This window comes from Ranitomeya variabilis, chromosome 1 (assembly GCF_051348905.1).
Source record: "Ranitomeya variabilis isolate aRanVar5 chromosome 1, aRanVar5.hap1, whole genome shotgun sequence".
Classification (NCBI taxonomy): domain Eukaryota; kingdom Metazoa; phylum Chordata; class Amphibia; order Anura; family Dendrobatidae; genus Ranitomeya; species Ranitomeya variabilis.
Genome location: NC_135232.1, coordinates 116,942,215 through 116,957,691, shown reverse-complemented (window position 1 = coordinate 116,957,691; position 15,477 = coordinate 116,942,215). Strand labels below are relative to the sequence as shown.

General features: G+C 45.1%; 1 protein-coding gene across 8 annotated transcripts in view; it reads right to left on the bottom strand.

Annotated features, from left to right (window-relative positions):
* The window catches only part of CCDC125 (coiled-coil domain containing 125), a 173,338-nt gene that overhangs the window by 19,368 nt on the left and 138,493 nt on the right, over positions 1-15,477 (bottom strand). For all 8 annotated transcript variants that reach the window (XM_077288262.1, XM_077288246.1, XM_077288270.1 and 5 more), the window contains exons 6-8: positions 13,376-13,461; positions 10,872-10,954; positions 10,253-10,368 (exon numbers count right to left, since the gene is read on the bottom strand). In XM_077288262.1, the coding sequence (XP_077144377.1) occupies positions 10,253-10,368; positions 10,872-10,954; positions 13,376-13,461 (285 nt within the window). The remainder of the gene's footprint in view (positions 1-10,252; positions 10,369-10,871; positions 10,955-13,375; positions 13,462-15,477) is intronic.

Sequence of the window (15,477 nt, the reverse complement as noted above, 5' to 3'; positions counted from 1 at the left end):
GTACAGAAGCTGGAACTGGGTCCAGTCTGAACCAGAGCGTCTGGTCCGAGCGACCGCGGATCGTGTGTTCTGGCCATGAAGTTGGGAGACCTTGGCATTGAAGTGGGATGCCATTAGGTCCACATCCGGGGTCCCCCAGTGATGGCAGATCTGGCAAAAAATTTCGGGATGGAGAGACCACTCTCCCGAGTCTATTTCTTGTCAGCTGAGGAAGTCTGCTTCCAAGTTGTCCACACCTGGAATGTGAACCCTTGAGAGAACCGACCCTGTGTCCTCCGCCCAGTGGAGGATATGTGACACTTCTCACATCGCCTGAGTACTGCGGGTACCCCCTTGGTGATTCACATATGCCACAGCCGTGGCATTGTCCGACTGTATTCTGATGTGAGAGGCTGGCAGTAAGTGATGGAAGGCCCTCAATGCCAGGAGGATGGCACAAATTTCCAGGATGTTGATGGGCATGGTCGCTTCCACTGGGCACCACTTGCCCTGTGGTGTAGGTGCACTGTACCCCAACCCGTCAGGCTCGCATCGGTGGTCAGAACTTTCCAATGACTTGTGAGAAAGGATTTCCCCTTTGCTAGCGAGGTTGGCTTGAGCCACCAGTGCAGGGACCTCTTGGTTGACGACATTAGCCGGAACTCCCTGTTGAGAGAGAAAGGGTTCTTGTCCCAGGACTTGAGGATGGCTAGTTGGAGAGGCCTAAGGTGAAACTGGGCAAATGGGACAGCTTCTATTGCTGCCCCCATCCTGCCGAGGACTCGCATGGCAAACCGGGGAGATCGAGGGGGGTTGCGGAGGAGGGTCCGAATTCCTAGGCGGAGAGCCAGTGCCTTGTCCTTGGGAAGGAGCACTAGACCAATGGAGGTGTTGAATAGCATTCCCAGGAAGGTCAGAGACTGACTCGGGGTTGGTGATGACCTTTGTAGGTTGACTAACCAGCCCATGCGACTCAGTGTCGATTGTGATTGAGACGCTGAGCTCGCAGTCCTTGAAGGTGGCAGCCTTGATGAGTAGATCGTCCAAGTATGGAACGACTACTATGCCTCTGGAGTGTAGGACGTCCATGGTGGCTGCCATGACTTTGGTAAACACTCTGTGAGCCGTGGCGAGTCCAAACGGGAGAGCCACGAACTGGTAGTGGTCCTGGTCAATTGCAAACCTGAGAAATCTCTGATGGGCAGGTGCAAGGCGAGATATTCTCCCTTCTCCATGGACGCAATGATGGACCGAAGGGACTCCATGCGGAAGTGACGGACCCGTACGTATTTGGTGAGTTGTTTTAGGTCCAGTATGGGCCGCACGCTGCCTCCTTTCTTGGGGACTTATGAATAGATTGGAGTAGAACCCTCGGAAGCGCTTGGCCGTGGGGACCGGTACTATGACTCCTGCTTGAAAAAGCGAGGAGACCGCTTGCCGGAAGGCACGAGCCTTGGCTGGTGGTTTTGGAGGGACAAAGAGGAAGAATCGGTCCGGTGGGTTGGAGGTGAACCCTATCTTGTATCCAGAAGACACTAGTTCCCTGACCCACCTGTCTTCTGTAATAGGCAGCCAGACTTGATGAAAGAGCAAAAGTCGGCCGCCTACGGGTGTGGTGTCTTCCGGGGTCCGTGAGTCATGATGAGATTTTCCTCCTCTGGGTTTAGACTGGGCTGCTTTTGACTGCCAGGTCTTGTCCGACCTTTGCATTGATCGTGAGTTGTCCCAGTGTGGAGAACGGTTACGATTTTGTGCTGGACGCGAGACGGACCAGCCCGAAGAATTCCGAAAGGATCGGAATCGAGTTTGGTTACGCTTCTTGTAAGTGCGTTTAGGTTTCAGTTGGGGAAGAGAGGTACCCCCGGTGGCGTTGGATATCATCGTGTCCAACTGTTCACCGAAAAGTCGCCCACTGAGGTAGGGGAGGTGCGTGAGGGACTTCTTTGAGGCTGCGTCGGCTTTCCATTCCCGCAGCCAGAGGATATGCCGAATTGTGATGGCGCTTGATGCTATCCCCGCTACACCCCTTGCTGAATCCAGAGCTGCATGAAGCATGTAATCTGTTACGAATGCTATTTGAACCGCTTGGTCCGACAGCTCAGGAGCGGATGCTTGGAGGCCAGCTTGTAAATTTTTGGCCCAGGCCATAATGGCCTTGGCAGCCCAAACTGAAGCGAACGCGGGAGCCAGGGATGCCCCTACAGCCTCGAAAATTGAACGAGCCATTCGTTCTACCTACTGGTCTGCTGCGTCCCTGAGGGTTGAGCTATCTGGCAGTGAAAGGAGGGTCTGTGCTGCTAGTCTAGAGACTGGGGGGTCCACTTCGGGTGGGTCTGTCCACTCCTTGGTATCCTTCTGCGAGAAGGGGTACCTCGCCTCCAGATATTTGCGATTAGCGAATTTTTTCTCAGGCTGTGAGAACTGCTTTTTAAGGATCACCTTAAACTCTGGGTGGTTAGAGAAAACCTTAGGCGGCTTCAGAGGTCCTTCAAAGGAAATCTTGTATTCTGGGGCCTCTGGTGGTGGATCAGAAATGTCCAGCACCCGATGGATGGAAGAGATTAAGTCCTCAATTAGCGCTGTATTGCTAGGGGGGATTGGGATCAGGGACCCCTCCGTTTCCTTGTCTGAGTCGGAGTCACAGATGCCTTCCGAATCCTGTGTGTCACTGAGGCGTCCCCTGCTGGGTGAGCTGGGGAGGAGGCCTTCTCTGGTCAGGGATTGCGGAGATCGGCATTGTCTGTCCCTGGAAAGGGACGGTCTAGATGAACTACAGTGTCTCTCCCTAGAAGGGGATGACTGAGTGCTATGGGATGACGTAGATTGACTATGGGTCCGCTTGCATCCTGACCTAGACGTGGATGTACCAGGGTTGTCCTGTCCCTGAGTCAAGCTCTCCCTTTGCTGGGTAACGGTCATAGCCAAGGCATGACTCTGCAGAGCCTGAAGCAATGTGGAGGTTAGGTTATCTATAGATTGTGTCATAGATTGCGACATCTGAGTGACCCATTCCGGCGTGGCATTAGACACCGAAGCATTGGCAAGGGCCTCTTGGGGCTCTGACACAGTAGTCTGAGTGCAGTCCTGGCAGTGTGGGTACATACTGCCACTGGAGAGAGCGGTCCTGCTGCAGAATGCATAATAGCAGTCATGCCTGGTTCTCTTGGACCTTGAGCCCGGCATAGTGCACAGAGTGCAGAAGGGCTGCTATGCAGAGGACCTTACAGGGGTAGCTATGCAGAGGACCCTATAGGGGGGAGCCTTATAGGGAATATGGATTCACAGCCGAGTAAAACAACCCAGCTGTGATCTTACCCCACCAGTTTGCCCCTAGGTCCAGCGCCGAAATCCACAGTCCCGTGCCCCCCGGAGACTGGCTGACCTGGTCCTGGTCCTGCTGACCGGGAGATGCAGGGTTAATCTTTGCTGCAGTAGAAATGGCCGCCGAGGAGAAGAGGCAAAGCTGTGTAAAAACGTGCCCTTTCTGTCTCGATTCGTCCCCTCTATGACACGGAATAGTGTCATGTTTGTCATCCGGGGGGAGGATCGGATGCGGCGGCTTCAGCTAGGCCAAAGCCGGGGCCTAAATTAGATGCCTGAGGCCCAGAAGGGCTCCAGGCCGGCGCGAAAGTCCGGGAGAAGGTCGGATCTGAACCGGACCCCCCCGGATTTAAAGGCAGGATAGCGGTGGGGCTGTAAGCGGAAGGGGGGCCCGGTGAGGGGTCCCCCTGAGGCAGTATAGAGCTGGTGCTGCCGCAGAGACAGGGGCGCAGGGAGCCCTGTGTCTGTCTGTGCCATGACTGCCTGCCCCAACAGGAGCCCGCATCTGGGATGGGGTCCCTGGATGCAGGCGCAGTGTGCTGGCCCATTGCTGGGAGCTGCGAGAGTGCTGCCTGTACAGGCCCTACCTGAGGCGTCTCAAATGCAATAACGGGCGATCAAAAGAACGTATCTGCACCAAAATGGTATCATTAAAAATGTCAGCTCAGCACGCAAAGAATAAGCCCTCACCCAACCCCAGATCACAAAAATTGGAGAAGCTACCGTTATCGTAAAATTGTGCAATTTTTATTTTTTTTATTTATTTTTTTAGAAAATTTTACCACTTCGATAAAAGAGAACCTAGACATGTTTGGTGTCTATGAACTTGTAATGACCTGGAGAATCATAACGGCAGCTTAGTTTTAGCATTTAGTGAACCTAGCAAAAAAGCCAAACAAAAAACAAGTGTGAGATTGCACTTTTTTTGCAATTTCATCGCACTTGGAATTTTTTTTCCTGTTTTCTGTTACACGACATTAAAACCAATGGTATCGTTCAAAAGTACAACTGGTCCCGCAAAAAATAAGCCCTCACATGGCCATATTGATGGAAAAATAAAAAAAGTTATGGCTCTGGAAATAAGGGGAGCGAAAAACGAAAATGAAAAAACGAAAAAAGCTCCGGGGGTGAAGGGGTTAAACTACACGCGCACTGCACTAATTATATATGTCAATGACATCTTTACATGCATCTAGTGTATCTATTCTGACAGCTCACACAGTAAATTTACTCAGCTGATAAAATGTCAAGTTTTCTAGGAGATGGGGGCGTTAAAAAAATAAATAAAATCAAACTGCTCATGTATGGCCCGTGTGCTGTGCGATTTTTTTTCTCGCACCCATTGACTTGCATTGGCAAGTCTCTGCTGACATACTCCGCCAAGCGCAGCATGCGGTGATTTTTTTTTTTTTTTTAGTTTGATTGGAGGAAAAAAATAAAATAAAATAAAATGCATTGCAGATGATCAGGGAATTAGAACAACATTAGATTTTTTTTTTATTTTTTTTTTATCAGATTGCACTAATCCGTTTTCCACGCAGATGAGTATGAGCCCTAACAGAGCTGTACAGCTCGGCAACTGAGCAAATCCGGCCTGAAACAGCTAATCGGGGGGTTCAGGGTGTGACACCCCAATCTAAACATAGGCCATCAATATAAACGCCTCAGGCAACACCTTTAACCCCTTTCTGTCATTAGACGTACTATTCCGTCCATGTGGGGTGGGCCCTACTTCCCAAGGACGGAATAGTACGTCATACGCGATCGGCCGCGCTCACGGGGGGAGCGCGGCCGATCGCGGCCGGGTGTCAGCTGCATATCGCAGCTGACATCCGGCACTATGTGCCAGGAGCGGTCACGGACCGCCCCCGGCACATTAACCCCCGGCACACCGCGATCAAACATGATCGCGATGTGCCGGCGGTGCAGGGAAGCATCGCGCAGGGAGGGGGCTCCCTGCGGGCTTCCCTGAGCCCCCCGCAGCAACGCGATGTGATCGCGTTGCTGCGAGGGTCTTACCTCCCTCCCTGCCTGCTCCAGACCCGGATCCAAGATGGCCGCGGATCCGGGTCCTGCAGGGAGGGAGGTGGCTTCACAGAAGCCTGCTCAGAGCAGGCACTGTGAAGCAGCCTGCACTTCTCGCAGATCGGTGATCTGTCAGAGTGCTATGCAAACTGACAGATCACCGATCTGTATTGTCCCCCCCTGGGGCAAAGTAAAAAAGTAAAAAAAAAATTTTCCAAATGTGTAAAAAAAAAAAAAAAAAAAAATATTCCAAAATAATGAAAAAAAATATATATATTATTCCCATAAATACATTTCTTTATCTAAATAAAATAAAAAAAACAATAAAAGTACACATATTTAGTATCGCCGCGTCCGTAACGACCCGACCTATAAAACTGGCCCACTAGTTAACCCCTTCAGTAAACACCGTAAGAAAAAAAAAAAAAAACGAGGCAAAAAACAACGCTTTATTATCATACCGCCGAACAAAAAGTGGAATAACACGCGATCAAAAAGACTGATATAAATAACCATGGTACCGCTGAAAACGTCATCTTCTCCCGCAAAAAACGAGCCGCCATACAGCATCATCAGCAAAAAAATAAAAAAGTTATAGTCCTGAGAATAAAGAGATACCAAAATAATTATTTTTTCTATAAAATAGTTTTTATCGTATAAAAGCGCCAAAACATAAAAAAAATGATATAAATGAGATATCGCTGTAATCGTACTGACCCGACGAATAAAACTGCTTTATCAATTTTACCAAACGCGGAACCGTATAAACGCCTCCCCAAAAAGAAATTCATGAATAGCTGGTTTTTGATCACTCTGCCTCACAAAAATCGGAATAAAAAGCGATCAAAAAATGTCACGTGTCCGAAAATGTTACCAATAAAAACGTCAACGCATCCTGCAAAAAACAAGATCTCACATGACTCTGTGGACTCAAATATGGAAAAATTACAGCTCTCAAAATGTGGTAACGCAAAAAATATTTTTTGCAATGAAAAGCGTCTTTCAGTGTGTGACGGCTGCCAATCATAAAAATCCGCTAAATAACCCGCTATAAAAGTAAATCAAACCCCCCTTCATCACCCCCTTAGTTAGGGAAAAATAAAAAAATTAAAAAATGTATTTATTTCCATTTTCCCATTAGGGTTAGGGTTAGGGCTAGAGTTAGGACTAGAGTTAGGGCTAGGGTTATTGCTAGGGTTAGGGCAAGGGTTAGGGCTAGGGTTAGGGCTAGGGTTAGGGCTAGGGTTTGGGCTAGGGTTTGGGCTAGGGTTGGGGCTAGGGTTGGGGCTAGGGTTAGGGCTACAGTTAGGGTTGGGGCTAAAGATAGGGTTAGGGTTTGGATTACATTTACGGTTGGGAATAGGGTTGGGTGTGTCTGGGTTAGAGGAGTGGTTAGGGTTACTGTTGGGATTAGGGTAAGGGGTGTGTTTGGATTAGGGTTTCAGTTATAATTGGGGGGTTTCCACTGTTCGGGCACATCAGGGGCTTTCCAAACGGGATATGGCATCCGATCTGAATTCCAGCCAATTCTGCGTTGAAAAAGGAAAACAGTGCTCCTTCCCTTCCGAGCTCTCCCGTGTGCCCAAACAGGGGTTTACCCCAACATATGGGGTATCAGCGTACTCAGGACAAATTGGACATCATCTTTTGGGGTCCAATTTCTCCTGCTACCCTTGGGAAAATACAAAAGTGGGGGCCAAAAAATAAGTTTTGTGGGAAAAAAAAGATTTTTTATTTTCACGGCTCTGCGTTGTAAACTGTAGTGAAACACTTGGGGGTTCAAAGTTCTCACAACACATCTAGATAAGTTCCTTGGGGGGTCTAATTTCCGATATGGGGTCACTTGTGGGGGGTTTGTACTGTTTGCGTACATCAGGGGCTCTGCAAATGCAACGTGACGCCTGCAGACCAATCCATTTAAGTCTGCATTCCAAATGGCGCTCCTTCCCTTCCGAGCTCTGTCATGTGCCCAAACAGTGGTTCCCCCCCACATATCGGGTATCAGCATACTCAGGACAAATTGGACAACAAATTTTGGGGTCCAATTTATCCTGTTACCCTTGTGAAAATACAAAACTGGGGGCTAAAAAATCATTTTTGTGAAAAAAAAAAAAGAATTTATTTTCACGGCTCTGCGTTATAAACTGTAGTGAAACACTTGGGGGTTCAAAGTTCTCACAACACATCTAGATAAGTTCCTTGGGGGGTCTAGTTTCCAATATGGGGTCACTTGTGGGGGTTTTGTACTGTTTGGGTACATCAGGGGCTCTGCAAATGCAACGTGACGCCTGCAGACCAATCCATTTAAGTCTGCATTCCAAATGGCGCTCCTTCCCTTCCGAGCTCTTTCATGCGCCCAAACAGTGGTTCCCCCCCACATATCGGGTATCAGCATACTCAGGACAAATTGGACAACAAATTTTGGGGTCCAATTTATCCTGTTACCCTTGTGAAAATACAAAACTCGGGGCTAAAAAATCATTTTTGTGAAAAAAAAAAAGAATTTATTTTCACGGCTCTGCGTTATAAACTGTAGTGAAACACTTGGGGGTTCAAAGCTCTCAAAACACATCTAGATAAGTTCCTTAGGGGGTCTACTTTCCAAAATGGTGTCACTTGTGGGGGTTTTTAATGTTTAGGCACATCAGGGGCTCTGCAAACGCAACATGGCATCCCATCTTAATTCCAGTCAATTTTGCATTGAAAAGTAAAATAGCGCTCCTTCCCTTCCGAGCTCTGCTATGCGCCCAAACAGTGGTTTACCCCCACATATGGGGTATCGTCGTACTCAGGACAAATTGCACAACAACTTTTGTGCTCTAATTTCTTCTCTTACCCTTGGGGAAATAAAAAAATGGGGGCGAAAAGATCATTTTTGTGAAAAAATATGATTTTTTATTTTTACGGCTCTGCATTATAAACTTCTGTGAAGCACTTGTTGGGTCAAAGTGCTCACCACACATCTCGATAAGTTCCTTAGGGGGTCTACTTTCCAAAATGGTGTCACTTGTGAGGGGTTTCAATGTTTAGGCACATCAGGAGCTCTCCAAACGCAACATGACGTCCCATCTCAATTCCAGTCAATTTTGCATTGAAAAGTCAAATGGCGCTCCTTCCCTTCCGAGCTCTGCCCTGCGCCCAAACAATGGTTTACACCCACATATGGGGTATCAGCGTACTCAGGACAAATTGCACAACAATTTTTGGGGTCCAATTTCTTCTCTTACCCTTGGGAAAATAAAAAATTGGGGGCGAAAAGATCATTTTTGTGAAAAAATATGATTTTTTATTTTTACCGCTCTGCATTATAAACTTCTGTGAAGCACTTGTTGGGTCAAAGTGCTCACCACACATCTAGATAAGTTCCTTAGGGGGTCTACTTTCCAAAATGGTGTCACTTGTGGGGGGTTTCAATGTTTAGGCACATCAGGGGCTCTCCAAATGCAACATGGCGTCCCATCTCAATTCCAGTCAATTTTGCATTGAAAAGTCAAATGGCGCTCCTTTCCTTCCGAGCTCTGCCATGCGCCCAAACAGTGGATTACCCCCACATATGGGGTATCAGCATACTCAGGACAAATTGTACAACAAATTTTGGGGTCTATTTTCTCCTGTTACCCTTGGTAAAATAAAACAAATTGGATCTGAAATAAATTTTGTGTGAAAAAAAGTTAAATGTTCATTTTTATTTAAACATTCCAAAAATTCCTGTGAAACACCTGAAGGGTTAATAAACTTCTTGAAAGTGGTTTTGAGTACCTTGAGGGGTGCAGTTTTTAGAATGGTGTCACACTTGGGTATTTTCTATCATATAGACCCCTCAAAATGACTTCAAATGAGATGTGGTCCCTAAAAAAAAATGGTGTTGTAAAAATGAGAAATTGCTGGTCAACTTTTAACCCTTATAACTCCGTCACAAAAAAAAATTTTGGTTCCAAAATTGTGCTGATGTAAAGTAGACATGTGGGAAATGTTACTTATTAAGTATTTTGCGTGACATATGTCTGTGATTTAAGGGCATAAAAATTAAAAGTTGGAAAATTGCGAAATTTTCAAAATTTTCGCCAAATATTCGTTTTTTTCACAAATAAACGCAACTTATATCGAAGAAATTTTACCACTATCATGAAGTACAATATGTCACGAGAAAACAATGTCAGAATCGCCAAGATCCGTTGAAGCGTTCCAGAGTTATAACCTCATAAAGGGACAGTGATCAGAATTGTAAAAATTGGCCCGGTCATTAACGTGCAAACCACCCTTGGGGGTGAAGGGGTTAAATAACCCTCATAAAATATAGTATATCATACTAAAATGTATTAGTTTAAGATGTACAACATTTTGACTGCAAATACGGCATCCAGTATGCTAAAAATCTGATGGTGACATGTCCTTGTTTACTGCAGCAGTAAACAACACCTTTACCTATCCTTTACTACTTCCATACTTCCACCAATAGTGTGGGTCACTCTAGATATTTCTAGCAAGAGAACTGTTGATGTTTATATGAAGGCCACGCGGTTTCTTTTTATAACCTATAACCTGGTTACTAGCCATTATCCGCAGTGCTGAAAAGACACCAGCAGTCCAACATATTAAATACAAACCCTGAGCCACCCGAGATTAGCCACAAAAGCAGCAGCAGGCAGTGCTGCACAAAGATGGTGGCAGCAACCGGAGGGCAGGGGGTACACAGCCCCATATAAAAGTGCCGCACACTCTGCTTGATCATGTAAGCAGTCAGGGGGTCCCATAAACTGTGGTCATGGGACATAGGGACTTTAACAAGATTTTTTTTCTGTAATACAGTACACAAAATAGAACACATGATTCTTAAAAAAATAAATTAAAGGAGCAAAGCGAACTTCAAAAATGTGCACGTAGATGCCAGTCCAATGTGTCATAGCTAACATAATGATGGACTTACTTCAAGTGCTGTGACTTCCACTAGACTGCTTTTATCAAGAGACATGTTATCCTGGAACATTTTCTGCTGCTTTACATCCAGCATCGCTAACAGCTCCTGGCACTGCTGGTTTACAACTGGACAGAGAAATGATGGGTTAAAATTACATGTGACATTCTAGTGACTCATAATCCAGAGTTGGAGAGAGATATGTATGTAGGACAAGTACGGCCATCCTGATTTTAGGAACCAGCATATTTTTTTTTTTTTTAGAAACCATACAATGGCTGTAAAGTATAATGGAAGCGGATTGCAAGCAACAAGTAAAAATACTATTCCAAAAAAAGTTGCCTCCTTACAGCAGGGCTGGGGAATCATTTTTTCTGCCAAGAACCACTTGGATATTTATGCCAACCTTCAAGGGCCGTACAGATTGTGCTAACTCGGCCAACTAAGTATGTCCTAGCGTGTGCTCACTGAGCAAGAAGAAATTAATGGGCTGGCAGCCATCAAAATACAGCTGCCGGCCCAAGCACAGCAGTCCGGTCCCCAGAAATCTGCCCGGGGGGCCAGATAAAAGGTCATGAGATTCCCCACCCCAACCCTTACAGTATCATGTACTTTATACAGTAATTCTTACTTGTGTTTTCAGACCTCAGGACCTTCACTTCATTTGTCTGCAGCTCTAAGCTTTCCTTCAGTGCTGCATTTTCACACTGTATGCTATGAGGAAAAAAACGGCTTGTTAATTTCCACTGAAAACATTTAGAAGCAGCAAGAAACAAAACAAAAATAATGTACTGTATGCTGTGAGCAAGAGATGAACATATTGATAAAAGGAACCACATCCTGCTAGGGAGGTAATGTAATAAATTATATTATATTATATATATATATTCCGTAAGGTCATGGTGCACTTTTGACCAGTCACAGGGTCTATTTATAGTTTACATTTTGGCGCCCTTTCTCTGGCCCAATCATAGCAGACCTGTTCATGAGGAAAGAACAAGAACCAATCAAACAACACAAACTCATTTAAGCTGTTGCCGAGCCCCTAGTCAGATTAACCCCTGATAAACTGAACTCTGATTAATACACTGCCAGGTCATGCAACCACAAGCTTATGCCAGCTGTTTAATTTTCCATGCCAGTCGAGATGTGGACAGTACAGAGGAAAGTTCAGTTGTGTTCTGTGGGTCGCTAAATTAGAATCCATGACCAAAGTACTACGTGAATATCGGCACATTTATAGCGAAACACCACCACATAGGAATAACATTACTCGGTGGGATAAGCAGTTGAAGGAAACTGGCAGTTTTGTGGAGAAACCTCGTTCTAATGACGAGTCTGTAGAGGATATACGGGATAGCTACCTAAGGAGCCCTAAAAAATCTGTGCGTGCGTGTGCTCGACAATTACACCTAAGCAAGACTACAGTTCATAAGGTGTTAAAGAAATGTCTGTTTAACAGGGTAGGGTACAAATTGCGGCTGTTGCACGCTATCAAACCGGCGGATAGACTCAAACGATGCGCGTTTGCTACAGATATGCTTCATGGATGAGGCAAGATTTTTGCAGAAGATTGTGTTTAGCGATGATGCGCCCTTCCAGATCTGTGGACATGTTCATCGCCATAACGTCCTAATATGGGCTGCTGAACATCTACATGCCTACGTTGAGTACGAACGCAAGACCCCTAAAGTGTGGTGTGGCCTAATGCATAATAAGGTGATAGGGCCCATTCTTTTTCGCGGAGCGGTCTGTGACGGCAAACACGCATCTTGACATGTTTGAATTGTATGCAGTGCCACAATTTCCAGAAGGTGTCATCTTTCAACAGGACGGCGCTCCTCCACACTACGCCACCATTGTTCACAAGTTTCTGATAGAACATTCCCCCGACGGTGGATAGGCATGGGTTCTGTCAAGCCTTGGCCACCACGATCCCCGGATCTGACATCCTTAGACTTTTAATTTTGGGATTATGTGAAGCAACATGTGTACACTGAACGTATCAACAACATTAATCACTTAAAACAGAGAATCACAGACGTTATTCACTCTGTTATACCAGACGTCCTTACCTGTGTGTGGCAAGAACTTCACTATCGTTTGGATGTGTGTAGGGCAACAAATGGAGTCCACGTTGAGCTGCACTGAATAGGTATGAAACTGGGAGAGTTTTTCTTTTATTTGGAGCAGATTTGACTTTTCTATTGTTTTTTGTTGCTTTCTAGTGACTGGTCAAAAGTGCACCATGACTTTATGAACACACTGTATTGCAAGGTGACTGGAACTTTAACGTTTCTTCATCAGGAGAAAGTTACAAGCACAGGGGCCCACAGGAGAATCCTCTGGTGGGCCCCTGTGCAAGAGTGGGCCACCACGCTCTTATATGAGCGGCAGTTGGCACTATATAAATGACTCACTATGTACAGACAGAGGCAGAATCTTATTCATTTAACAATCTACCCAGTTCATTGTTATATAAATTGGTGATTGAGGATAATGTCATATTTGCATGTAGCTGAAAAGTGGGGCCCTGGAGTTGATTACTGTTGGACCCTTGGCACCCCAGCTCGACAATGCAAGCACTCCATTCTTTTTTTATATGAATATTGTTAGGCTTGTTAAAGGGAATCTGTCACCAGGTTTCCTACCCCATCTAAGACCACCATAATGTAGGTGCATAGACCCTGATTCAGTGATGTATCACTTATTGGGATGCTTGTTACATATTTCTCTGCTGCAGATCCATCAGTTCTTTGAATGCGGAGCTCTGTATAACCCCGCCCCATCACGGATTGGCTGTTTACTGCCTAGTCACTGTACACAGAAAACTGCCAATCAGTGGTGGAGGTGGGATTAGACCGAGCTCATGAATATGGAGGACTACATGGCAATGGGTTTACTAGTTATTTAGTGAAAATCCCTTATCAAAACTACTGAAACCAGCCCAATAAGTGTCACATTACTGGAATTAAGGGCTCTGTCTCATGATTATTCTGTTTTGAGACTAGGTGGCAAAAATCTGGTGACAGATTCCCTTTAATAAGGTTTATCAATATTGCCCTTGTGACTTATTTTCACACCACAACCATGAAACGTTTGTAATATTATAATCCCAGGACACAACTTACGCACCGTTCATACTTCTCCTTCCAGGACTCCTCCAAGTTTTTAAGCCTCACCTGATCAAACTCAATTTCCCACTGCAGAACATTTATCTCCTGTGTGGAGAGACACAATAAAGGCCAAATAATAAACCGCCATACTTAAACATTGTCTTTTATACTCCAGTATTTCACACAGTGTCTATACACACTCATTGTTTGCTTTCCCTGTTCATTAACCATACATCAGAGTAAGGCTGACAGCAGTGACTGATGGACTGTAAAGGTCCTGCCATGTTACTTGTATGGGAGATATGTACTGTGGTTGTGTAAAAAGGCGACACTCATGCTCTTGTGAGAAGAATGCTGGAATGTCAGGACCGGAGATTGTGATCACCATGAGGACGGGAGGTGACCGGTCAACAACTGTAGAACTTAATCCCAATACCTTAGTCAGAATCACCTCTTACCAAGGAGTCTACACAAAAGGGAACCGTGAATGTTCTGCCAACTGGGAAAGAAAGCAGGTGGTGTATATATAAGGCTGCCAGCCATTGTTCAGGACTATGGAAAGTGCACTTCATAGAAAGGGACCAGTTATGTTGAAAATAATATCTGTTCTGCAAGCTGAATGTTATCGCGCAGGGGGAGCTGATCAGATTGTTAGACATTTCTATTCGAAAAGTTTCAGCAAAACTTGCATTTTATTCATTGAAATCTGAGGTGTTTATATGCATAGGAGTCCAGTGGGCGGTCCTAGTCAGTGTGGAGTCCAATTTAAACACTGAATTAGAACATGGGTATCAGAAACATGGTGGTGAATATATCCTATTATGTCATAATAGCAAACTGTGTTCTAAAGGGTTGTCTAGCTGTGAGATACTATTACAACAGAACAGGTGTCCAAACAACGCCCTGATCTTAGGAGGTGTCAATGTCAGGGGATCCCGAAATTAGCAGCTGACGAGTCCCCCATCACAAGTATTTTATGGCCTCCATTGAAATAGACCATTTGCATTTTCCAGAGGGGAAGTTGCTGTTTGAGAAGGTTGGACACAGGTTAAGATGCGGTGAAGTTACCAAGTGTGAACTCCTCTTACAAGTACCTCTAATAATGGGGTTATCAACTAGTTTCCTTCCAATGTAAAATTGATAGTGGGAGATGAGGGCAGGAAATCATTTTTTTCTCTGTGGCTTTTAATTGTCATAAATGCATTTGTCATGTTTGTTCATTTTTCCTATAGAGAAGCCTTTTGAAAAAAAAAAAAAGATGACAAAAATCACATTCAAAGAATGTAGAGTTTGGAAAGTCAAAGACCCCCCCAAAAACCCACTGTATGTATTTGCCTATTGACTTACAGTCTGGCCACACAGTCTGTGCTTAACCCACTAGATAGTATTTTGTTCTTAAAATAAAGAAGTAAAAGCCATTAAAAGGGATATACAGGTCCTTCTCAAAAAATTAGCATATAGTGTTAAATTTCATTATTTACCATAATGTAATGATTACAATTAAACTTTCATATATTATAGATTCATTATCCACCAACTGAAATTTGTCAGGTCTTTTATTGTTTTAATACTGATGATTTTGGCATACAACTCCTGATAACCCAAAAAACCTGTCTCAATAAATTAGCATATCAAGAAAAGGTTCTCTAAATGACCTATTACCCTAATCTTCTGAATCAACTAATTAACTCTAAACACATGCAAAAGATACCCTAGGCTTTTAAAAACTCCCTGCCTGGTTCATTACTCAAAACCCCCATCATGGGTAAGACTAGCGACCTGACAGATGTCAAGAAGGCCATCATTGACACCCTCAAGCAAGAGGGTAAGACCCAGAAAGAAATTTCTCAACAAATAGGCTGTTCCCAGAGTGCTGTATCAAGGCACCTCAATGGTAAGTCTGTTGGAAGGAAACAATGTGGCAGAAAACGCTGTACAACGAGAAGAGGTGACCGGACCCTGAGGAAGATTGTGGAGAAGGACCGATTCCAGACCTTGGGGAACCTGAGGAAGCAGTGGACTGAGTCTGGTGTGGAAACATCCAGAGCCACCGTGCACAGGCGTGTGCAGGAAATGGGCTACAGGTGCCGCATTCCCCAGGTAAAGCCACTTTTGAACCAT